This window comes from Dromiciops gliroides, chromosome 4 (genome assembly GCF_019393635.1).
Source record: "Dromiciops gliroides isolate mDroGli1 chromosome 4, mDroGli1.pri, whole genome shotgun sequence".
In the NCBI taxonomy this organism is placed as follows: Eukaryota; Metazoa; Chordata; class Mammalia; order Microbiotheria; family Microbiotheriidae; genus Dromiciops; species Dromiciops gliroides.
In genome coordinates, this window is record NC_057864.1 from 348,037,103 (window position 1) to 348,064,586 (window position 27,484).

At 36.9% G+C, this 27,484-nt stretch overlaps 1 protein-coding gene across 1 annotated transcript in view; it reads right to left on the minus strand.

Moving 5' to 3' along the window:
• Positions 1–7,975: 7,975 nt before the first annotated feature.
• The window catches only part of FRK (fyn related Src family tyrosine kinase), a 123,668-nt gene continuing 104,159 nt past the window's right edge, over positions 7,976–27,484 (minus strand). The window contains exons 5-8 of the mRNA XM_043962719.1: positions 23,054–23,212; positions 12,085–12,266; positions 9,167–9,332; positions 7,976–8,449 (exon numbers count right to left, since the gene is read on the minus strand). Coding sequence (XP_043818654.1) covers positions 8,232–8,449; positions 9,167–9,332; positions 12,085–12,266; positions 23,054–23,212 — 725 coding nt within the window. The 3' untranslated portion in view covers positions 7,976–8,231. The remainder of the gene's footprint in view (positions 8,450–9,166; positions 9,333–12,084; positions 12,267–23,053; positions 23,213–27,484) is intronic.

Below are 27,484 nucleotides of genomic sequence, written 5' to 3' on the forward strand. Positions count from 1 at the left end.
GGCCAAATTTGAACTCAGAAAAATGAGCCTTCCAGACTCCAGGCCCAGCACTCTATTCACCATGCCACCTAGCTGCCAGAAATATGCATAAGCTGGAGTATATTCAAGACAGAGTAACCATGACACTAAGGAAATTGGATCAGTTAAATAAATTGGAGATGTTTATCCTGAAGAAAGACTTTGGGGTGACACAATAACTGTCTTCAATTATTTTAAGGCCAAGGTCTGGTACACAGAAGAAGGAGCTTTACTTGTTCTACTTGACTCCAGAGCGCAGAGCAATGAGAATTAGGCAGAAGTTTAAAGCAGATTTTAATCAATTTGAGGGAAACTTCCTCACAAATCTGTCCAAAAATAGAAACTAGTTGTTTCAGAGGTGATGGGTTCTCTGCCACTGAAGTTCTTCTAGTAGAGGTTACTGAAATGCAGATCATTTTAAAGTGAGCTTTTAATTAATAATTACATGGAATTTATACCTTGATAAAGGTATAAATGGGTCTATAAAGGATATGGGTCTATGACACAGGACACCTTCCCAACTCTAATTCTATGATCCTGTGAATTGAAATCAAATCCAATGGATGCTCACTCTAATAGAAATGGTTCCCTATTAACATTATCTATGTTGTATTATACTTTCATTTGTTTTGTTTAATATTTTGAAATTATATTTTCATCTGGTTCAGGCTTCACTCTGGAGTTTGCAGGTGCTTGTACCTGTGGCCCTCAGTTTGACACCTGTGAAGTAAACAATTCTGAAAAAAATTCTATATAGATATAGTACATTATTCCAGACCATATTGCTTATATCAAGAAGAGGTTATAAGTGGTTTTTTAAGAAGCATATAAGTAGGGGCAGCTAGGGTGGCACAGTGGATAAAGCACCAGCCCTGGATTCAGGAGGACCTGAGTTCAAATCCGGCCTCAGACACTTGACACTTACTAGCTGTGTGACCCTGGGCAAGTCACTTAACCCCCATTGCCCCGCAAAAATAAATAAATAGATAGATAAGAAGCATATAAGTTATAAAAATTCAAGGATAAGAACTAATAATGAGTAAAAGAAGAAAGGAAGGAAGGAAAAAAACTTCTTGATGGGAAAGTAAAGATTTGGAGGAAACCCGAACTTGCGTTTTAATTGGTATGAAAAACTCCCAGTATGGAAACTCCCTCTACCAGTGCATATCAGTAACTCTTTCAGAAACCTGGGAGCACAGTTTTAGAATTGGAAGGAATATTGGAGGTCAACTAAACCAACCTTCTTTTTCAACACATATAGTCTAGAGAAGGGCACTATGAAGATTAGTGGTTGCCCATAGTCACACTGGTAGCATGTATCAGAATCACTACTTTAACCCAAGTATTCTTGACTCCAAAGCTAACCACCCATCCACTACAGCAAAATGCTTCTCACGAGTTACATGTTTATGGGCTAAAAGTAGTCAAAAAGCCCTCCTTTATTCTGTATCCCATTCTTACCAAAATATCTGACCAAACCTATCAAAATAGCTAATATGGTGGGGCAGCTAGGTGGTACAGTGGGTAAAACACCAGCCCTGGATTCAGGAGGACCTGAGTTCAAATCCAGCTGCAGACACTTGACACCTACTAGCTGTGTGACCTTGGGCAAGTCACAACCCTCATTGCCCCACAAAAATACAATAAAAAAACTAAAAAAAAAAAAACCAACAAAATAAACAAAATAGCTAATAAGGGTTTGCAACAATTAACATCACTGTAAGATTAATGGCACAATTTAATATAAACTCATAATGTTCATTTTCCTTGGTCTCATAAATTCAGCTCTATCATCATCTAAAAAATATTGTGTTATCTTACAGCCTAATGAAACATTTTACCTATTATAAATTACTCCTTACTTCAAATCATCTCGGCTATTAATATAGTCAAGGGAGACAAAAAAATTCAAGTTAAAAATGTTGGTCAAACCTAAGTAAATATGTAGACATAGGAATAGTAGCATGTAGTGCATATTCAATTATTTTGTACAATGGTATGTTGTTTCAAGGCAACATTGATTAAGATATGGGAACAAAAAAGCAAAATTCATATTTGAAAATGGCAAATTACAATTCTATTATTAAGTAGAATTAGTGCAATCAAAATTGCCACACAATTTCTTACACTGCTGAATTTATTACTTAAAATTGTGCAAATATATTTTAAAGTGGATGCATGCAATAGTTGGCTTTATCATTGAAGTTGAGAGGTGGGACAAGATGTTTGTGTATTAGACAAGGTGTGTGATTTACATCTCTTTTGGAGGCTGCCTATATGTCATAAAGAGATAAATGTTCTGGCTTTTATATAAAAGCAATATTTCCAAAAGTCCCACATTGTATAGCCCTTGGTGTTGTACCCATGTCAGCTACCTACCTTGTCCTGACTTTAATTGAAGCAATGACATATGCTTTCCATTTTTGTTATTTTATTATTTCACAGTCCCTTTCTGTCAAAGCATTTTTATTTTTCACTTTACTGCAATTCATTAAACTATAGGCTGCAATGTGTTTTCACTTCGTCTCCTATCATCAGAGAAGAGGGATAAAAAAGAAGACAAAAATTGAGCAGATTGGTTAATATAAGGCAATTTTATTTTTCTCCACCACTGGGTCAATCTTTCTTGATTTTAGGAAATGAATAGCTACACATAGCAGAATAGAAGTTGCATGCTATGGTAGAAAGAACCCTAGATTTTCCAGGTGAAAGACCTTGGTTCAAGCACTAACTGAACAAGTCAATATCATTATTTGTAAGATAGAAGTCACAATACTTGCACGAGCTATCTTACAGGAACATTGGAAGGAACCATTATATAAGTCTGAGTTAATATTTTTTTCCCTTGACAAATGATGTGGTATTTACTTGGGGGTGGAGGGTGGGAAATAGGTTGTATTCCTATTTTGTAAGAACTGAAAAATATATCATTATGGTAAATCAATGCACATATATGCAGTCAGTGATGGTAAGGTATTTATTATGTTAAATGCCTTGAATTCACTGTATTTAAGAGTACAGTTCCTATCACTTTAAATGCAGCTGGAGCTCAGTCAATATTTGTTAATTGACTCGACTGCCTCTACTGCCCTCCTCTGTTTAGAAAGTGATTTTCTTTACTGAAGTACAGAAATGTGTTCCAGTGAAGCTTTTTGTTCAGAGACAGTGGCAAAATAACTGAGAGAAGATGAAATTCCAAGATGCCATACCTTCCTACTCTTGACTTAACTCTGTAGCTTACTTGTAAGTAGTGCCATCTAGATTGAGACTGAAGGTAACCTCATGCAGGGCTCTCAGATTGGTACATATGAGTCTTACAGTCCCTATTTTGCTTGTTAATATGGGCTAAATGTGTAGGTTGAAAAATCAGTGGCTGCCTCTTCCTTTACCCAAACTAGAATGGTGAGGAAGAATTTACGATGAAAAAGATCTTGAAGCTATGATAGTATACATGTGAAACTATCTCCAATATTGCATTTAAAATATATTTATCAAGTAAATATCTTCCTTTTTCTTATTTATTGGAACAAGTTAAATTCTAAGAATCCATGCTTTGAAGAATGATAAAAGCAAAATGTTGCATGTGGTGCTATCTGAGAATAGTATCAAACACTTCAGGGCCATTCAAACAATACTTTAATCTCTAGGAACAGCAATGGTTATTTTCTTTCTTGATCCAGTAACCTTTCAGTAGGGAAGTACACACAATTTGAATATATGTGTATATATTTGAATATATGTGCACATATGTTATATGTATGCCATATGTGGTATAAATATACTATATAGAGAGACAGATACACACACATATATGAAATAATCCAATGTGAAACCATTCCATTTGCTGGATTTTACTTTTTGTTTTGCCTGAAACACCAATAAGTACCCACACACACCCAGATAATAAGGCTGTTTTTCTAGAAACCATATGCTAAACTATGAAAAACATTATCATGGTATGGCATATGCTCTGCAAGCCCTAGGACACAGATGGGTCTTGTTTCCTCTAAACAGCTGCAGTTGGGAAACAGCATTGCATCCTCCCACAGCTCCATTTGGGTCATCATGAAATCTGAAGAGTTTGGGTCCCATTATGTATTTCCTGAGCCATGATATTATTGGGCAGACATTCTTTTATCACTGGAAATTATGAATGGGCACAGCATGGCATTTCCCACTAGCCTTATGGTGCACGTGTCCTCTCTGCTCTTTGGTGCCCTTTAAAGCTGGCCATATCCATAGCCAAGGATACAGCTCATTAGTCATTTTGCATTTTGATTTGGCTTGCAAGATACCAAGATCCTACAGCTTTTAGAAACTGATTCAACACCCCTTCAGACTCCATATAATGTCAGCACAGTTTTTTCTTCTTACAGAAGAACTTAGTGGAACTCATAATGTTTCTTGTCTTACTAAAAATTCTTAGGTTTCTGTCCAAATGGCTTTAGAAAAATCACACAAAATGATTTACTCCTCCACTCCATCCTCTCCAACCCTCAAATAACCGAATTACATAAATAAAACATTATGTAAAAAGTGCTTTGGTACAATTTATGAGGAGTGAATTTCACAAGAGCTGGTTCATTGTAAAAAAAAAAAAAAACTCAACTTATCTTTCCCTGATCCTTTTATTCCCTAGAAAGAGAGAAATTTATGTCAGTTAAAAAAATCTATTACTGTTTCTCATAACTGAATCCATTATTTTTCTCCATGATCCATCAGGTAAAAAACAAGAATAATAGATTGCTTTGGCAGGGCCTTGAACATAAAAGTCCCCAAGAATCAGATGCAATAAGTTAAACTCATTTTAGTGTGTACTGTAATTGAAAACGATAACCTTGCTTTTCCATTTTGAAATCAGGTTTTAGAGAAAAGTTCATAATTGTTACCTGTTACTAAAGAACAAATTATATAGTAGTTTGGATTTAAACATATGGATTATTTCAGCTCATGACTATAGAAAATCAAGTAGGTTTGTACTCTTAAAGTCTGCCTGCAATGTAGGTCATTTTGTTTCCCTTGGTCACCACAGCAAGATTTTAACCGTTTTTTCTTCCAGAGAATATTTAGTAGGTCCCTCAAATGTGACAGATGAAAAGGTTATTAACAAAGTACTAAAGCTGACCCTGTGCTACCATCTACCATGTAGTATCCCACCTCACTATTGCAACTATGTACTCTGTGATTCAGTGGCACTGACTTTCTTGCTGTTTCTTACACAAGATCCTCCACTTTACCATTCTATGAATTTTCACTGGTTGTACATCATGTCTGGAATGATCTCCTTCCTCATCTCTGCCTCCTAATTTCTGGGCCTTCCTTCAAATTCTACCTAAAAATCTTACTTTCAACAATAAGCTTCTCCCAGTGTCCCTTAATGTTAGTGCCTTCCTTCTGTTGATTGAAGAGCCTTCCAAGTTCGTATCAGACTAATTACTCAGAGCCAAGCACACTGTACACTAACCTGAACATCATGATGTCATTGGTCCTCTTCTAGTACAAAGGACAAATAACAATCTCCATTTATCCTGTACAAATCTTGCTTGTATATAGTTGTTTGCATGTTGCCTCCCCTATTAGACTGCAAGCTTCTTGAGGGCAGGGGCTGTCTTTTGCCTTTCTTTGTATCCTCAGAACTTATCACAATGCCAAGCACATAATAAGTACTTCACAAATGTTTATTGGCTGACTGACTGCTCTTATCTTCTATATGAACCTTGCTCATGGTGTTGAAAAAACACAGCATAATCCAGGGAAAAGAAAGCTAGATTTCAAGTCAGGGGACCTGAGTGAAAATCCTGAGTCTTCTGTTACTTCATATGTAAAATGAGGTCATTCCATCACATGACATATAAGATTTCTTCCAGATCTCTATGATCTTGTGCTCTTATAGTTGACCACCATGTGGCTCCACACACTGACTTTGGCGTAAACCCTTGGATGATCAGCCTTCATTTCCTACTAGAAAGGGAACAAGGATCACACTGTTTACTTAGTGTATCTGTAATGGTGTCATCCACTCAAAGAGTTCTCAAATGAAACATATCATAAATTAAATTAGGAACCAAATCAGGTAACTTTCACAGCTATGGCTAGGGGGAAAATTCCTAACTTAACCAAACCAAATCAAACAAAAGATAGAGATTACAAAAGGGGAAATCCATAATTCTGATAGCATAAGATTGAAAAATTTCTAAGCAAATAAGAATGAGAAAAGTAGTCAACTAAGAAAAAAAATCTTTCCATCACATATCTCTTACAAATGTTTGATTTTCAAGATTTTGGTGCTTAATCAGTATTTGTTGATTGTGTAATTGAATTTATACAAATATATAAGACCTAGTCAACAAGCAATTATTAAGCACCTTCTAAGTGCCACACATTTCTAAGCCTAGGGATAAAAAGAAAGACAAAAGACAGTCCCTCATCTCAAGAAGCTCATGGTCTAATGAAGGAGGTAACATGCAAATAACTATGTATGAACAAGATAAATACAGGAGAAATTAGAAATAATCAACAGAAGGAAGACACTAAGATTGAGGAGGGCTGCAAGGTCTTCCTAAAAAGTTGAAACTTGAAGGATGCTAGCAAATCCAGGAGGTAAAGATGAGGAAGGAGAGAAGAGGGAGAGAATTCCAGGCATAGGAGAGAGCCACTGAAAATATAAGGAGATGGTGTCTTGTGTAAGAACAGCAAGGAGGTCAGTGTTTACTGAATTGTAGAGTGAGTGGAGGGGAGGAAGGTATAAGTAAACTGGAAAGATAGGGAAGGCTCAGGTTGAAGGGCTGTAAAAGCCAAATAGAGGATTTTATTTTTGGTCTAGGAGGCAATAGTGAAGCCTAACTTATTACCCAATGGGAAAGGGGTTGAACGATATTTTTTTAAAAGTTCTCAAAGAACTGTAATCATTAAAAAAAATATGAAAATTGCTCCAAATGATTTATAAGAGAAATGTACATGAAAGCAGCCCTGTTGTCTCACCTCACAACTAGTATATTGGCAGAGATGACCAAAAATAAGAAAGTCTAATGTGGCATGGATCATGACTTACATACTAAATATTCTGTTAATTGATCTGTGAATCAGTCTAATCTGTAAAAACAACTTTTAATTGTGCCCTTTGTAAAAGAAAATACTCAGGCCAATGACTGTAAAGACCTACTTTTCCTAAAGAAAAGGATGGCCAAAGCTACAACATAATTTAAGACCAAAAGGATAGAAGAAGAGAACTAGAGATATACAACACCCTCACTGCCAATTAGTGGTAACAATTTTTTTCATCAAATATAAAAAGTATATTTTCATGAAAACATAGAATTTCCCAGGAACTCTGGGACATATGAATTCTTTGATTTACTCAGAAGATCTTTTTTTTTTCCCTAAACTAGTTTGATACCTATTTCTCAAACCTCCTGAGTTATACTTGTTTCTCATATATACATCAGGGTAGAATAACTCATCAACTTTGCAGTATGATTCTGCACATTAAGAAATTTAAAGTAATGTTGATTATTCTCATATGACACATACTGTAGGTATATAGAAATTTCCCCATTTCCTTTTACAAAATGAGAGAGATTTAAATTCTTTTCCTCAACAGCTGCTTCATTTTTCTGTGTAGCACAAAAAAAAAGTGCAATTACTCCCAGTACAATCAAGACATTTAATATGGCTTTACCACCATTGTAGTTACAGGATATTTTAAAAGAGAAGAGGGGGAAAAATCTCAAAGCACAGGTCCTGCTGCGCAGCAAAGCAATCATATTCCTTCATAATAACAGCCGGATGAGATTCAGCCATCTGAGGAATAATGAATAACCACACTAATCAGCAAACAGGAAAATGCTGCCACAGTTAAGAGAGTAAAAATCGACCATCATCTGTTGATTCTTATGATCAGTATTTCAACCAATAAATAGAAATATCTTCAAAATGAGAAGAAGCATGGGGGGAAGGGGAAAGAACTTGTTTCAGTTTATTTAATCTTTTCTGGCATGTGGTTGATGGGAGTATAATTTTTTTGTACGTCCTGCAGTGTTGGTCCAGGCAAGGAAATGCAGATATAATTTCCACAGCACATCATCAAAGTACCACAGAATGGAACTCTTTCCTCCCAGATTTCAAACTAAGTGATTTTTGCAGTTGGCGATTCTCTGGGCCAATTATTCTATTTGTTTATTCTTTGATGAACATCCACTGTCCCATATCTATGTTCATCTAACAAAAGCATTTGTATCCAAGTAAGAGGAAGAATCTAATTCATAATAGTAGTCCTCAAGACGCCAGTGCAGTGATTCAAATGTTGGCCGATCTTTGGGTTCTGCATTCCAGCATTGCAACATGGTATCATAGAGTTCCAATGGACAGTTATCTGGTTGAGGAAGTCTATAGTTTTGATCCAGCTTCTGGATTACCTGCATACCTGTCATGCCTGAGAGAGAGAGAGAAAGAGAGAGAGAGAGAGAGCGCCCACCAGTTGAAACATTTTAAAAATTATTTTGGACATTTTTATCCCATAGTGTAATGAAAAAAGAGTTGGCCTTAGAGTCAGAAAGACCAGTGTGCAAATCCCACCTTTAACTGGAATCTTGGACAAATCATCTACTTTCTCAATTCCCCAGACAAGATACTGAGACTATAAATTGGAGAAGAGATATTGATATGTTTTAGTAGAGAAAGTGTCCTCTCTGGAATTTCCTACACTGGTGAAATAACAGGTCTGCTTTTTAAAAGCAGTGTAATATTATATATGAATCATAGGTTTTCCCCAGTGAACATGTGTATCACATGATCTACCTCCAAGACCATAGGGATCAAACCAAATGATGCCCTTGGTAGTAGCTACTTAAGTGTAATTTGTTAGCAAAGGTGGAAGAAGCTGTAAACCATCTCATTCATTTAAGTTATCAACATCCTGTGTTATCTATTAAGCTTCTATATGCATATTACATATATATGTTTATGTGTATATATACACACACATATGACGTACATAATATATACACACACACACATATATATATATATACATATGTATATGTATATGTTATCCATACTTCCCCCTTCTAAGGCATTATATAGCATCCATTAACATCTAAACATCTAATGATCTGCAGCAGAAAGGCAAGCTTTTGAATAAATTACTCACCTGGATAAGGCATCTTGCCATAAGTAATGATTTCATAAAGAAGTATCCCAAATGACCATACATCAGACTTAATGCTGAATTTGTGGGATCGAATGGCTTCAGGTGCTGTCCATTTCACTGGAAGCTTTATTTCTGGTTTAGATTCATAGATATCTTCATTTTCTACCTGTTGAAACATTGATAGAGCCAATCCAAGCTGAAGCATTCCTCTTTTTTTCTCCCTCATCATTTTCATTTTTCTATAAACTGTCTCATTCCAAAACTAAATGGGAATAGAGTCTGCATGCCTTTTGCCTGCTTGAGTCATAGTGGCAAATGTAAAACCTGGCATACATTGTTAGAAAATTCCATCAGAAGTCACCATCCATGAATTCAGTGAGTGCCAAGTGAGCACCTACTAAGTGAAAGTCAACATGCAACACACTGATAAAAAGGAATCTGCTGGTACAAGGAGGTCACATGGCAAGGCTGACTTCGCATCTGGTCTTTAATAAGTAGGACAAATGAAAGCAAAACTGTTTCCTGATTTACTGATGATATTGAAGGGCCATTGACTTTGATAATTATCACTTAACTACTTTCTAGGATTAGAAAACAGACTCCAAATGATTTAAATGCGTGTGTCCTCTCATTGTTGTTCTAATTAATTTATGTAAAGAGAGTATGATAGATTCAGGAAAATTAAAGCAGTTATTTACTTGTAGATGAGCTATAGACTAGGGAAACATGTTGGAAGTCACAAAGTCACACTTGGAGGAAAACTGTAATTATGTAATATATTATCTCATTTCTTATTTCAGCCCTATGGAAACACAACTTCAAGTAATATATGAGAGCTGAAGAAACAGAGAAGACTGACCAAAATGACATAAAAGTGATCAAAGATGGGGTCAAAGAGAAATGGCATACACTTGTGAAAGGAAGAATGGAAGTGCTACAAATAGTAATTGATTCTGAAATTTTCAACCAAAGATTCAATGACATATGTATGTCCTCCTTGGACTGTCTTTGGGTTTATGGACGTATATGGATGTATGTAAAATGGGGAAATGGGAAAGGAAAGTTTAGGTAAGAGTATCTAAAAATACTAAAATATCTGAATAAAAACTTAAAAACTTTAGTCCAATATCCAATAAGTTTTAAATGTAGATATTTGGCATAATTTAAGAGCCTAAATATGCATATGTATATGTGACGAGGTCATGGGAAGGGAGTTTGCCTATACCTATAATCAAGACTTGGAGAGAAATTGTAGATAGGATATAGAATCGTGTCATAGGTACTCATAGTGACCCCAGATCTAGAGATCTATGAAGGCCAGGTAATCCAAAACTCTCATTTTAAAAATCAGGAAAACGATGTACCATCACTTGATGGCAATAAGCATCAGCAATGGGATTTAAACCTGTCTTCTGACTGAAGAACTAAGACTCTATTATACCATTAGTTGGTGAGCTCCTTGAGATCAGGGATTGTTTTTGCCTTTCTCCATATGCCCAATGCTTATAAAAATACCTAGAACACAGTAGGTGCTTAATAAATGCTTGCTAACTTAACTTCGCCATGCTGCCTCCCTGTGAGAAAAAATGTGGGAATGTATGATGTGTCATGTGATTACATGACATATTTACTTATCTGGAAAAGAAAGAAAAAGAAGAGGTCAAAGGAGAAATTAGGAAGAAATTTTGTAAGGAACAATATCCATCCTAAAAGTGGGTGGAAACAGTGAGAGAGCAGAAAAGTGGCCTACTTTGGTAGCCCAGTTAGGCAGCAGTATATTTCATAAATTTACCTCTGTGCATCTTCACTACCTATGCTCTATCAGGTCATGCTTCAATACTAACTAGAACCTATTGAGGTCATGCATAAGAGCATCCAAGAAAAGTCATCTTCCCCTTAAAAGAATACCTCTGGCCTGCTCCTTAAACCTAAGCTCAAGTTGGAAGCAAAATAGTACCTTCTACCTCCCATGATACTCTAGATCTCAGTGTTACCAGTTTAATTTGGGTTATACATTATAAAGGCTAAAGGAAAATCAAGGGGGGAAATCCTTCCTTTTCTTTGACTAGATAGTCATTTTTCCCAATTTAATTTCCTTGCCTCTAAAGTACCTCCTCTCTCACTGCCCCCTCCTCAGATCTATTGTTCTGACAGAAGCTGCCCCTCAGGTCAAGTACCTTTCTAATAATCAAGGCCATAGGAGGCATATTATATTATCATATTATTACACAGGTATGTGGCTATGTGGGATTCTAGCAATGTTGACTGATAAACTTAATATAAAAATGCTATATCAAAAATAACAACAGCTAGCATTTATGTAGCTCTTTGAGATTTTCAAAGAATTTCCTCTTATTTCTCTTGATCCTCATAACAACTCTATGAAGTAGATGTCATTATTATCCCTATTTTACAAATGGGGCAACTTTGACAGAGAAAGGTTAAGTGATTTGCCAAAGGTCATAACCTGAGACAGGATTTGAACTCATTCTTTCCTAGTCTTAATCACTGAATGGGCATTGCGTCAGACAAATTGAAAACTGTGAAAAGCCATAGTTTAAAAGGTCAAGGTCTCCCACTGCATCTAGGAACATCTCAGATTGTTCTCATGTATATCTTGCCACTGGATCCAGATGGCTATGGAGGAAAGAGTGAGGCTGGTGCCTTTGCACAGCTCTTCCTCACTTAAATCCAATTCATTCCAAGTCATGACATCACTTCCCCAGTGCTATGGTCCTCTTCAAGAACAAAGGACAAATAAGAACAATCACCTAATGAAATGGTGTATGGATCAAGAGTTTGAGAAATAATATTTTAAGGATTGATAGTGAGTCTTTCAATTCCAATACCAAAAAACCCAAACCAAAAACAAACAAAAAAAAAATTCATCAATGTAAAGACCCAACACAGAAATTTACCTTAAAAACTCTTGCAAGTCCAAAATCTGCCACTTTGTAAACATTGTGTTCACCAACAAGCACATTTCTGGCAGCCAGATCTCTGTGGATGTAATTCTGGGATTCTAGGTAAGCCATTCCTGAGGCAACTTGGGCTGCCATGTCCAGCTGTTGAGGCAGATGGATTTTGGCACCAGCATCATCTAGATAAGAAAGAAGTAGGGAAAGGTTATAACAGTATATATCAAATAATTAAAGTGTTCCAATGACTTCCATTTATTTGAATGTATATAGTGTCATAATGGGGATGAATGCTTATAATATTAATTCATTAATTAGTAAATACAACCTAATTCAGCAACTGAAATCTCAAGAAATAATGACAAGATTCAACAAATTAACAAATTCAAGACACATTTACTGCCAACTAGTAGCTATCTTCTCATCCTTATGCCTTGTCATCTATTGTTCTTAAGAATGAATTCCCGAGGGAGCAGCTAGGTGGCTCAGTGGATAAAGCACCAGCCCTGGATTCAGGAGGACCTAAGTTCAAATCCAGCCTCAGACACTTGACACTTACTAGCTGTGTGACCCTGGGGAAGTCACTTAACCCCCCATTGCCCGGCCAAAAAAAAAAAAAAAAGATGCATTCCCAAAATGTGTATAGGGGAGCAGAGCCAAGATGGTGAGGAAAGGCAGTGACCTGCCTGAGCTCTCCCCAAGACCCCTCCAAATACCTTCAAATAATGCCATAAGACAATTCCTGGAGCAGCAAAACCCACAAAAAGACAAGGCAAAATAATTTTACAGCCAAAGACAACTTAGAAGGCCAGCAGGAAAGGTCTATTGTACCAGGGTGAGAGGGGAGTACAACCCAGTGCAGGCCATGCCAGCATAGACCCAACCACAGTGTAGACCCAGCCCCAGCAAACCAGGAGAAGGCCTTGGAAGCCTCTGAATCAGCAGCAGCAGCAACTGCTTCTGGAACTTGATCCATAGATGGTAAGGGGGTCCAACAGTTGGCCAAAAGATTACAGGGATCTCTTTGCTTACATTGAGGCAGGACTCTGTTGTTTTGCCCATCCAGGTCACAGTCTTGGGTGGAGGTCCCAGGTGGTGAAGGAGCACAAGCACACTAAAGCTTGCAGCCAGAGTAGAGCAAGCTTATATTCATAGTTCCAGGGCAGAAAAGCAGGCCTGTAGTTGCTTGCAGACCATAGCACAGGCCACGAGAGTGGTGAACCTACCTCTCCTTAAATCATACCACCTTAGGAGAACTAAAAACTTACAAATTCCTAGAGATATCACTTAAAACAACTGCACAAATCCCTGGAGCTTGGGACAGTAAGCCCTCTACCCTGAAAGCAATGCCCCCACTTTAACAAAGAGTTCAAAGTCAAGAAATAGGGTGGGAAAATGAGCAAACAGGAAAAAATGCTGACCCTAGAAAGTTTCTGTGGTGAAAAGGGAGATCAAAATACACCCTCAGAAGAGGATAACAAAGTCAAAGCTGCTGCATCCAAAGCTTCCAAGAAAAATATGAATTGGACTCAGACCATAGAAGGGCTCAAAAAGGACTTTGAAATAAAGTAAAAGGGGTAGAGAAAAAATGGAAAAAGAAATGAGAGTGATGCAAGAAAATCATGAAAAAAAAAGTCAACAGCTTGGTAAAGGAAACACACACACAAAAATACTGAAGAAAATATCACCTTAAAAAAAACAGACTGGTCCAAATGGGCAAAAGAGGCATAAAAAGTGAATGAGGGAAAGGATCCCTTGAAAAGCCAAATTGGCCAAATGGAAAAGGAGGTACAAAAGCCCTCTGAAGAAAATAACTCCTTAAAAATAGGATTGAGGGGCAGCTAGGTGGCACAGTGGATAGAGCACCTGCCCTGGAGTCAGGAGGACCTGAGTTCAAACTCGACCTCAGATACTTGACACTTACTAGCTGTGTGACCTTGGGCAAGTCACTTAACCCCAATTGCCTCACCAAAAAACAAACAAAAAAACAAAAATAGGATTGAGCAAATGGAAAAATGATTTTATGAGAAATCAAGAAACAATAAAGCAAAACCAAAATAATGAAAAAAAATAGAAGGCAATGTGAAATATCTCACTGGAAAAAACTACTGACTAGATCCAGGAGAAATAATTTGAAAATTATTAGGCCATTATCAAAAAAAGAGCCTAGACATCATCTTCCAAGAAATTGCCAGGGAAAATTGCCCTGATATTCTAGAGCCAGAAGGTAAGGCAGAAATCAAAAGAATCCACCAATCACCTCCCGAAAGAGATTCCAAAATTAAAACTTCCAGGAATATTATAACCAAATTCCAGAGCTCCTAGGTCAAGGAGAAAATATTGCAAGCAGCCAGAAAGAAACAATTCAAGTATTGTGGAGCCACAGTCAGGAAAACACAAGATTTAGGATCTACATTAAAGGATTAGAGGGTTTAGAATATGATATTCTAGAGGGCAAAGGAACTGGTATTACAATCAAGAATAACCTACCTAGAAAGACTGAGTGTGATCCTTGAGGGTGAAAAATGGGAATTCAATGAAAGAGAGGACTTTCAGGCATTCTTGATGAAAAGACCTGAGCTGAATAGAAAATTTGAACTTCAAATGCAAGACTATAGAGAAGCATAAAAAGATAAACAGGAAAAAGAAATCATAAGAGATTTTAAAAGGTTAAACTGTTTACATTCCTACATGAGAAGATGATACTTGTAACTCATAAGAACTTTCTCATTATTAGGGCAGCTGGATGGATATTTAGACAGAGGGCACAGGTGTGAGTTAAATATGAAGGAATGATATTTTTAAAAAATAAGATTAAGGGATGAGAGAGGAATGCACCTGGAGAAAGGGAAAGGGGGAAGTAGAATAGGGTAAAGTATCTCACATAAAAGAAACAAGAAAAAGCTTATACAGTGGAGGGGAAAATGGGGGAGGTGCTAGGGAGTAAGTGAACCTTACTCTCATCAGAATTGGCTCAAAGAGGGAATAACATACACACTCAATTAGATATAGTAATCTATCTTACCCTGCAGGGAAGAAGGAGAAGGGGATGATGGGGGGAGGGGGGGTGATAGAAAAGTGGGCAGATTGGTGCAAGGGGAGGTTAGAAGCAAAACACTTTTGAGGAGAGACAGGGTAAAAGAAGATAGAAAATAGAGTAAATGTTACGGTGAAGGAATATGATGGCAGGAAATACAGTTAGCAATAGTAACCATGGAAAAAATTTTGAAGTGTTTGTCTGACAGGACATTTCTCAAACACATAAAGAACTGAGTCAAAATTATTAAAATAATAGCCATTTCCCAATTGATAAATGATCAAAAGACATGAAGAGTTCACAGATGAAATAATCAAAGCTACCTATAGCTATTTGAAAAAAAATGCTCTAACTCACTACTTATTGGAGAGATTCAGGTCAAAACAATTCTGGGGTACTACCTCATAACCACTGTACTGAATAATAGGACAGCAGAGAAAAATGACAAATGTTGTAGGGTATAAGAGGGAAATGAGACATTAATGCACTCTTGGTGAAGTTGTAAACTGATTCAAACATTCTGTAGAGCATTTTGGAACTATGACCATAGGGCTATAAAACCATGCATATTCTTTGACCTGGTAATACCACTACTATGTCAGTATCCATAAAGAGATAAATAAAGAAAAAGTTCAATTCAAAATCGATGAGATGTCCATCAATTGAGGAATAGCTAAACAAATTGTGGGATGAGATTATAATGGAACACTAAATTGCTATAAGAAATGATGAGGGCAGCTAGGTGGCGCAGTGGATAAAGCACTGGCCTTGGATTCAGGAAGACCCGAGTTCAAATCCAGCCTCAGACACTTGACATTTAACTAGCTGTGTGACCCTGGGCAAGTCACTTAACCCTCATTGCGCTGCAAAAAAAAAAAAAAAAAAAAAAGAAATGATGAGCAGGATACTCTCAGAAAAACCTGGAATGACTTACTTGAGCTGATGCAAAGTGAAATGTACTATATACAAAGTAACAGCAATATTGTAAGATGATCAACTGTGAATGACTTAGATATTGTCGGCAATACAATGATCCAAGACAACTTTGAAGGAATTATGAAAAATGAAATCCATCTCCAGATAAAGAACTGAAGGTGTCTGAATACAGATTGAAGCATAACTTTTTTAAAAATTCCTTTTTCCTAAGGTTTTTTTTGGTCTGTTTTCTTTCACAACCTGACTAACATGGAAATGTTTTGCATGACTACACATGTATAACTTACATGGAGTTGCTTGCATTCTTAAAAAGGGTTAGGAAGGGAGGGAGGAAGAGAATGTGGAACATAAAATTTTAAAAATGAATATTAAAAATTGTTTTTACATGTAATTGGGGGGAAAATAAAATTCAAAATAAATGGTGGGAAAAAGAATGCATTCTCACCTTCCTCAATAATTTCCAACCCTGTCTCATAAACTTCCTCTTTCCCTTCACTACCATCATAATTATAGACTTGAGTATTAAAATAAATTATCATTCTAACTCTGGCCTAATTACCTAAACAAGAGACCATATACTGGAGGAACTTTGGGTCTGGGCCTCATTGAACTATCTCTCCTAAAGCATTATTTCAGGACCTAGCTAAGTTTTATTTTACCTCCTCACCAACTACCTCATGCATACTTCCCTCTCTCCTTTCCACTCTGCCCCCATTATCTTCCGATCTCCATTTCTGGAAAGTATAAACTAAAATCAAATAAATGCTGCCATTTTTCTCAGATGAGTAGAATTGATCTATTCCCCCATGGCCCCACACATCTATACTATGATGAAGAATAGACTCACATTCTATTAATATCCTTTATATCCTTTAAGGGTTAAGCTAGGTCCTACCTTCTCTCTATGTCAAACACTGTGGTAGGTTCCAGGGGATACAAAAACAAAATGAGGTTGGAAAGATATGTTGGGGTCAAGTTCTGAAGACCTATGAAATTCAAACAAAAAGGGTTTATGTATTATCCTAAAGGCAATAGGGAGCCACTGGAGTTTATCAAGTAGGAAATTAACATGAGCAGATCTGCACTTAAAGAACATAACTTTTTAAAAAATGTATTTATTGGGGGGGGGGGCATCACTTAACTTAATGGATTGGAGTAGAGAGAGACTGGAGGCAGGGGAATCAATTAAAAGGAGATTGCAATAGTCCAGGCAAGAGATAATAAGAATCTGAACTGGACTGGTTCTGTGTGAGTAGAGAGAAAGGGGGAACTGCAGAAAAATGTTGTGGAGGTAGAAGTGACAAGATTTTGCAAATGATGCATATGTGAAGTAAGAGAAAAATCAGCATAAAATAATAGAGGTCAAAACCTGAGAGACTGGAAAAAATAGCGATGCCATTGACAGAAATAGGGAAGTTCAGTAAAAGGGAGGGTTTGAGTGGAAAGATTATGAGCTCTGTTTTGAAAACGTTGAGTTCATTAGGATGTGTTGAGATCACCAAAAGGGACCCCTCCCTTCAATATTTCATGCCTCTCTGACTTCTATGCATGTAGAATATTCCAATTGTATTATTGTTGTGTGTATATTGTTCTTATCCTTCCTATCAGATTGCTCCTTGAGGATGGAGAATGTCTTGTATCTTATTTCTTCTTTGTATCCCTAGTGCCTAGAACTGTATCCCTTAGGTAACAGGTGCTAAATAAATGTTTGTTGAATGAAAGGAGAGTAAATTTAATCTCTTCCCTGCTAGAGGTCAAAGCTCTTAGTTTTTACACATGGGGGATAGAATCTAAGGCATCATCTGATTTAAGCTTATCTGTAATTGCCTGTAGTTGTTCAGATATTGACCTTTCCACCATTCTGAGCTACAGAGAAGGCCCTTATTCCTTCCTTTGAAATTAACTATGAAAAGCAACAGAACTGTCTGAGTTGTTGCATGGGAGCCCTGAGGTCTCAAGGATATGTTCATTCTGTTTGTAGCCCTGGATGTCTAATGGGTATATAGATGTTCCTTTTTAAAGCTTTTTAGTAGGCTGTTTGTCCCCTTAAGGCCCTAAGATGCCTTCAGCATGTGTCATCTCTAATAACAAACACAACTGCTCCAGCTACCCATTAGTAGTGCCTAAGGACAGAACATAAGTTTTCTTACCAAGGACAGGTTGGCCCAAAGGAATAAGGTATAGTGTATGACTTTCTATGACTTTGTTAAATGAAGTTGTTTATCCCCTAAGATGTATTTTAGTTACTGAAAGGTTATTAGATGGGACCATTAGGCTCACAAATAGAAAATATTCTTCTTCCCTACTTCTTTTATGAGATTTTTTAAAAACCCTACAAACCCTTGGGACATAAATAAACAAAATACAACATATGCTTGTTCATTAGCATAAATTTCACTATGATATAAGGGATCTGTAACTGGCCAAACTATTTCACTGAATGAAAAGTATTATAATAAAGTAAGAAGAGTATTGAATTACAAGTCAGAAGAGCTAGGTTTTAGACATAGTTCTGACACTGAGTAGCCATGTAAAGCATGAAGCTTTTCCGCATGGTTCCTCTAACTGCTAGTACCTTCCCTCATTAAACTACCTACTATTTATTTTGCATTTATCCTATACACACATATGTATATGTGTATATATGTATGTATACATGTGAATATATGTGTGTATCCTCTAATGCCCATAATTTAATTATAGACATGTGAAGTAAACTGAGGCAAAGAATCATTAAGAGACTAAACCAAGGTCTCAAAGCTAGTCATTTGGTGACAGATTCTAAACTAGAAACAAAACATCATCATATGGTAGCCATACTTCTGGGGATGGGCCTATCTGTTTTGAGCCGGTTCTCTTCTAATAGCTGCCAGGCTAGTCTTCTTTCAAGAAGCATAGAATCTAGGGGCAGCTAGGTGGCGCAGTGGATAGAGCACCGGCCCTGGAGTCGGGAGGACCTGAGTTCAAATCTGGCCTCAGACACTTAACACTTACTAGCTGTGTGACCCTGGGCAAGTCACTTAACCCCAATTGCCTCACACACACATACACACAAAAAAAAAAAACAAGCATAGAATCTACCACTAGGATCTGTACGTAAAATATTGGTGGTTTAGTAGAAACTTCCAGAACTTTCATTCCACTAACATAACCTTGAAGAACACAAAGTCATTTCATCTCTAGATGATTAGGGATGCACTGGAAATAGAGTACCATTACTAAAACTATTTTCATTACAATCCTCCTCCAAGCACATCGCTATGAGAAGGTGGAAATCAGACATAAAAGATCTGGCTCTGACATTTATCAGGTAAATCATGGGTAAATCAGTTAACCTCTCTGAGCCTCAGTTATCTCCCTTGTACAAATGAGGATAAGGGGATCTTAATCACAGAGTTATTGAGAAGATTTTTTTTCTAAGAAAAGTGATATGTTACTAGCTATTATTATTACTACTTAATTAATTAATGAGAACTAGTACATTTAAAGATGGATTATGAAGCATAGTGGTATGAAACTCAAATAGAAATGAAGACCACTAAACTGTATATAAGGATCCTTGCGGGCTGCATGTTGACTTAGAAAACCATGTATTAACATTATCTATGTTCTATTGTGTTTTTATTTATTTTGTTAAATATTTTCCAATTACATTTTAATCTAGGTCAGGCTACATCTCTGATGTAGGTGGTAAAAATAAATTAATAATGCCATGGTACTTGTCCATCATCACCAAGGCAGAATAATGCTGTTCTGACTGACGGTCATTTCTACTTTGTGATGTACAATCCACTCAACAAGGAAATGAAGTCAAAATTTCTACCTAGCCCTGAATCAGTTTTAGAAAAGTAATACTCATGTTAATTATATGGAAGTAATCTGTGAACCTCTTTCCCTAATAGCAGTCCAGACTGGAGAAAACACCTAGGAGGGAGTCGGGATGTTTTGAATTTCTAGAAGAAGATACTTTGGCTACTTCAAAAGAATGCTATAAACAAATTACTTCTGAGACCCAGTAACTCATGGGCCAATAGAATAGTGGGATTATGGATTTTGAGCTAAAAGATACCTCAGAAAACATTTAGTCCAACCTCCTCATTTCATAGATGAGAAAAATGAGGCCAAGAGAGATTTAGTGGTTTGCCCAGGGTCACCAAACTACTAAGTGTTAAAGATGGGATTTTTAGCTGGGTCTTTTGGCATCTAATCCAGCATTTTTGCACTGTACCATGCTGCTCTCAGTATTTAGAACTTCCCAGATTTTCAAATGGAAAAAAAAAGTATGGGATCTTTTAAAAGAGAAAAAAACTTATCTGCCCTCTTGTTCTGAGATGTCTACTCTAGCTTCACAGCTTGTGAATTTCACAAAAGAATGGGCTTGGAAGAGAACATGAGCTAGGATTTATTTTATAGAAAAGAAAATATCTGTAATTCTCTAAGGAATAGTTTTACTAAATTAACAAGGAGAAAAACAAAACCTAGTTTTTGATACCTATTCTCTATATTTTGGAACATATTAAATTGGACATTTGCTAAAGATATTGTTTAGGGAGAGGTGGAGTTGGACTTGTGATATGAGTAGCAAAAACTTCTCCACCAATGAAAATCAGCAATTTATCTTTACCTTATGATCTTAGAATGTTACCAGAGGCATTGAGAGGTTAAGTGATTTGCCCAGCATCATGAAACCAGTCGTGTCAAAAACAGACCATGAACCCAAATCTTCCTGGTTTTATCTGCTACATTACCCTCCCTCTCATCCACTACTGACATTGCTCAAGTTTTTGAATGAAATTTCTCCTATTGTGGAATAATTTATCCCAAGAAATATTAAGCAAATCTCTGGAACTTTACAAAGATGTTTTGATAGAAAAGCATATGAATGTTCTCTTACTATCAGATACAAAAGCTAGTTCAAGGAATGGTGGATATGAACAGATTTTCACTAACAGATATAAGACTTGCAAGAAACTCAATAATAAACATTTTCCTTTCTAGAGACTGCCATAGCCTAGGAATTACCTAAGTAAACATCAGTACAAGCTCCCTCTACTAGAGTTACATATCAAAACTGATATAAACATCCATAAATTGGTGACAATTTACATCTTCAGCAGGAAAATATTTTCAATTATTCTCCATTACTCAAGAGTGTGTCAGTTTAATAATATTTCTCCTTGTGGACAACCCAATCAATTGGCAGATTCTTTTTAAGATAGCTTTGTTGAATTTAAAATTCCTTGATTTAGAAGGAATTGTTTGTGGTCAGCATCTTTTTAAGATGTCCTGACAGGTGAATTCCAGATCAGCCTCTGCACCTGGACAAACTAAACCTTAATTACCCAACTGGGAATGCTAATTGTCCAATAATCCCTACCAAAGTCAACAGAGGTTGTCATCAGTTTAGAGCCTTCCTCTGAGGCAGTACAAAAAATAAGTAACTTTTATGTCCAAAGGAGCTCTGAGGTCACTACATTGTGTCGAGTCTGCTTTGGAGTAGCCTCAAGAGTCCCAGAATAAATGACACCCCAGAATCCATTCCATTTTTGAAAGGACAGGTCAGACTGTGAGATAATCACCCAGATCCCTTCCTGCTCTGAGATTTGGTAGGGACTATATTTTCCCTTTCTTTATATCCCTAACACTTTGCACAATGCCTAGCATATAGTTGGTGCATAATAAATACTTGACAACTGTCCAAGAATGACCTAAACTTTTCATCAATATTCCAGAAGGAAATTTCCTCTATTCACTCTGGAATATTTCCGGTCTATGCCCTAGATCCTCTGCAAAATTTTAATTTCTGAAAGTAGGGACTCTACCATTTGCTAGGGGCAGTGTCTCCATGGCACGCCACTTGGCAGGTAACTGCCTTCTGATTCTGTTCAATTTTGGTAGCTCCATGCAGGGTGGCCAGATGGTTTTTTTGTGTGTTTGAAGTCATTAAGTCAACAACATTTGTTGGGACATATATTACTCTCTGGTGAGCCAACCTCATCTCAACCTATGTTCTCCTCCTTTAGTTTTATAGCTTAATCATACTGCTTCTCCAGATTATGCTAATGTCAGAGGAAGGTCCTTTCTCCTTCAAGATTTTGGCTCTGAAGCTTGATATATGGTCTTCCTTCCTGCATTCTTTATTGTTCCATGCTGGATTTAGAAAAAAAAATGATCAAAAAATTATCTTCTCCAGGTATTTGGTGCAACTATCGAGCCTTTTGGCTATTATAACCTCTAAGCATTCCTATTTTCATGTACTTTAGATAGCTGAGTTTATTAAAACATTCATTTGTAATATGCACCAATGTTGAGCAATGCCTTTAATCCTTTTTAGTACAGAGGACAGAAGCTAAGAAGCAAATAATGGCACAATATTTGCTTTTTTGTTCTGAACTTTCAGACATTTTCTGACAATAGCAGAAGTAGAAAAATCAACAGACATGCAATACAGTGAACTATAGCACAAAACAAGCAAACAAATAAAAAAGTCCACAAAAGAATTACATATCCCATTATCACCCAATATTTAATATCTCTTAGCTCCTTTATCTAATAAATATCAGTTTATGAATTCTAATACTTAGCATGAATATGAAATGTATTGTGACACTCATGACTCAATTCTTCAATGCCTCAGTTCCCATTAGTAGCAAATATCAGTTTATAGATTCAAATATTTAGCAATAGCATTATATATTTCATGGCTCTAAGCTCTTGTTCTTCAATTTCCCATTACATTTAAGTACTCTGCTGTGTCTATTGTGAACTATTTGGGGTTTTTTTAACAGCATAAATATTTTTTCTCTTCCCTTTGAGCACAAAGTACCCATCATCTCACAGAGTAATTGAACCACTCAGTGTTAAGACATCCATTGTCACCGATGTGCAGATAGTAAATATCCTTTGGGTTTTAAAAGACCTGCTAAATTGGCATTTATGGCACTACCTAAAACAAGTTCCTTTTTTCACCCTGTTTTTATAAAGTCTTTAGCTTACTTTGGAGATAGACTTGCAGACTTCCATGTCTCATCAGTTCTGTAATAATATAAATTGGATCCTCTAAAGTGCAAACAGCATAAAGCTGGATAAGCTTGGGATGTCTCAGGTTCTTCATTATCTGTGCCTCCCTCAGGAAGTCCTTTGGATCCATTGAACCTGAAATAAAAAAGGGGGGGGGAATCACTTGATGTTATTAAGGGCATTCCTATCTGCACAGCAACCTTATGGGAATCACCAAGATTGCTTTCTGCCTCTTTGTAAAGTAAGAACAGTATGGCCACAAATCTTTAGAGTTATCAAAGGAGAGAATCAGTTCAAATGAGGAAACCTAATAATAGGAACATGTTAGTGCATCAGAGCTATGGTGTTTATGGGTTATGACCCATGGGTGAACAAAGGTTGATCTGGGTCCATGTGAAAAACAGAAGAGGAAAAGAAGACAGGCAGCCTAATTGATAAAATGTGGCACAGGCTCACATAAGGACTGAGAGGAACATTCTTGTTAATGTTCAGAAGGGAAAAACACTGAATATTTAATTACTGCAGCAAAAGCTTTTATGTCCAAAGGCAGAGAAAGACTGACGACTGCATCAGAACCCTCGATACAGCCACTGTCCTTTGCACCCACCCTGTAGGAACAGCTGGCTACCAATCCTAAGAAGAGTCACTTTTGCTCTATTTATTTTCTCAATTTGAAGGAGGCATTGCATTCAGGTCAGGTAGAAGGGATTTTTCAAGTCCACCCCCAAAACATAATTTTGGTATGCAAGCAGCCACAGCAATTTTATACAATGTAGAAGAGTCTAACTCATAATGCTTTCTCCTGAGATACTGATCTTATCATCTTGTTAAAGTTGTCAGAGTGCTAATAACTTGAACCAGTGATAATGGAGACATATCCTAGACTCTTTTAAAGCCTAGTACACAATTAAATTGCGCTTAGATGCCCCCATTGTGATTCTCCATGGAAGGTGGTATATAGTGCCAAATCAAATGAAATCAAGGATGGCAAAGGATTCTAATCTGAATTTCGTAAGTCAAGCAAAACCCCTTTTCCTTCTCTCAACAAAGCAAGCATTATTACTCACCTCCTGATAAATAGGTGATGAACTCATAGGGCATATTGAAACCTTTTGGGGAGGGCATGACCAATAAGGGAATATGTTTTGCTCTACTATAAAAGTTTCTAATAGGGGTTCTGTTTTTAATTACTTTCTCAGGGTAGGGTGTGGGGGAAGAAGACAGATCTTCTTGAAAATAAAATGTTTTAATTTTTTAAACTAAAAAGTAAACATTATTATTGAATTTGTATTTTCTTTTTCAAACCTTATTTAAAATCATAATCAATTAATTCTTTTACTGTATGTACCAATTTGACCAACAAGATATGACTGAATAACTTGAGAAACAAATCCTCACAGTGATCATTGGTGTTTTTAAGAATCCCTATGGATAGGGCTAATGTTATCTGAGTGAGATGGCTGATATTTACATAATTTTGTTTTACCAAATGAGTGACTGCTCTCTTTTGAGTCACAATGGCTCAAAAAAAAGCCTTTTGGGCGGTAATCCTAGCTGTGTTGAAAGATTTTAAAGAGTCATCATGTGGAAGGGTGAGGGGAGGGAGTTAGATATGTTCTTTGTGGCTCCATGGGGGAAAATCTAAGGCTAATGGGAGAAAGTCATATTTCAGCTCAATATAAGAAAAAACTTTCTATGAATTATTATCATATGTGTAAGTTATTTATTGACCAAGATATGAACATAAAAATTAATTCTCAGTGAGGAAAGAGCACTAGAATCCTAGAATTAGAAGGAACCCTCAGAGATTAAGTAATGAATTATAAACTGAAAGTATGAATCTCCTCCTAGAAGTGGCCATCCAGCCTGTGCTTAGAGACGCATAGTGATGAGGAATTCACTAGCTCATTAAGCTGCCTATTCATTGCAAAGTTACTACAAGGGCAGCTAGGTGGTGAGGTGGATAGAGCACCAGCCCTGGATTTAGGAGGACCTGAGTTCAAATCCGGCCTCAGACACTTAACACTTACTAGCTGTGTGAACCTGGGCAAGTCACTTAACCCCAATTGCCTCACCAAAAAAACAAAAACAAAAACAAACAAAAAAGTTACTACAGAGAAAAAGACTTTTTGTTTCTCTCTATATTTAGGATTCTTGTGCAGGATCTCTTGGAGTTCTACCTCCAAACTCTCTGGGATTAATCCCACATCTCTCTTTGTGTGTTAGATAACTGGAACAATGGAGGCATTTTTTTGTCCTTTGGCTACTGAGAGTATAGAGGTCTAATGAGAACAGGGTCTCATTAGTCTTTTTTAAATTTTTTTTTTTTTAGTGAGGCAACTGAGGTTAAGTGACTTGCCCAGGGTCACACAGCTAGTAAGTGTTAAGTGTCTGAGGCCGGATTTGAACTCAGGTACTCCTGACTCCAGGGCCGGTGCTCTATCCACTGTGCCACCTAGCTGCCCCTCATTAGTCTTTACTTATGAATGTATGGTTGGAAGAAATTGGGGGACTGGTCTGAGTTCATCAGGTTAGGAAGGGTATCTGCTGATGAGCCCAAACTGTTCTCATTAAACTCTGGTCAGAAAATGTAGTTCAGGGGGCAACTAGGTGGTGCAGTGGATAAAGCATCGACCCTGGATTCAAGAGGACCTGAATTCAAAACTGGCCTCAGACACTTGACATTTACTAGTTGTGTGACCTTGGGCAAGTCACTTAACTCTCACTGCTCTGCCAAAAAAAAAAAAAAAAAAGGAAAAGAAAAAGAAAAAAAAAATTTAGTTCGGATGATCACTTGAACCCCCAATTTCTACTAGTCAGGTCCCTATTTTCTCAATTATAATAGTGAGACAATAACTCATACCTATTCTCCACCCATTTCTCCATAATCCCTTCTTTTTTTATTCTAGTTCCACCATTGTTATATCATGTGAATATATAATTTATTTGCATATTTTATACCTAGAATTTCCATGGGGCCAAAAAATTACAGTTAAGGGTTTTCCTTATCTAACAGTCACGCTCAGATTGGTTAATTACCACTTACAAAGCTGGGAGGGATTGCCAACATGTTGGAAGAAAGAGTTGGGATCCACAGATATATTCATACTAGAAAGTTTCATGGAATATAAAAAAATGAAAGTGAATAAAAATAAATGTCAAGTCTTACATCTTTTTTTCAAAACATCCACATCAGAAGTAGGATAAAGAAAAGTGTGTTTACATAGCTGTTTCTATGAAAAAAGAACTGGAGATTTTAAAGAACTGGAAGCTCAATTGTATCAACAATGGGATATCACAACTGAGAAAGTTAATGCAATTGTGGGTATCATTAAGAGACATGGCATTCAGCGCCAGGGAGATAAGGGTGCTTCTATACTCTGCCTCTGGTCAGATAAAATCTGGGCTATCATGTCTAATTCTGAGGGCCATATTTTAGAAAGAACATTCCTAACATCCTGTGGTTCAGCTGTGTGGATGATCCACACTGCCTCTAATGGTAGAGTTTCTTATATCAAAGAACAATCCTGCTGGGAAGTCCATTGTGACGCCTGTATTCAGGGAACCTTTAAAAGTAATTGGTGATGTTCTCAGGACAGGGGGTGGGATCAGCAACATGGGGTTTAGACATCACGGGGCTGACAACAAGGCAGCCATAATAAGCTGATATAAGCTGTTAGTTGATGATTTTTGTATCTTGCCAGAAAGCAGCATTTGATCCTTGAGGGTAAATGAGTCACTTAGTATGGGTGAGCCCAATGAGGCCCTAACCCACAGAGACATCCATCCATGGAGCTTCCAGTGGTAATAGCATTATTACTTTTAGTCAAACAAAAGCAAATGTAATCAAATATCCTACTATAGTGCCTGAGGTTAGGATCATGACCTTGGAATCCAAGAAAATTGTGATTCCTATATCAAAATATTCTAGTTAGTTTTAATCAAAATGAGTTAATGACATTGAGAGGCTGAGTGCTCTTTTTCTTCCTCCAATTTGTGGTTCAATCTGTCAGAGGCTAACTAGCAAAGAGCTAAAGAGACTCAATATCAACTCGTCTAGTAACATGGCATTAAATTTTCATTTTTTGCCCATCAGAGCTACTGCAAGGGTTTATTCCAAGGGTCATCTTTATTGCTTGGTTGTCTGTTAAGCAATAAATCGCTGCTGAGATTGATTAATGAGCCAAAGGAAATGAAAGCATTTAACCAATCACCAAAGCTGTTTCCTGCTATTGAACCATAAATCAATAATTATGATTCCTACTGGAGAGAAAACTGTTGCATTTTGTTTGTTTATTTATGTGCTCAATTAAATGAAACATTCTCCTTGGTATTTTTTTTTTTAATTCCAGAGGGTCCTTCCTTTGGGAAAGATGGGGGGTGAGGGAGGGAGGGAAGAAGGTCCAG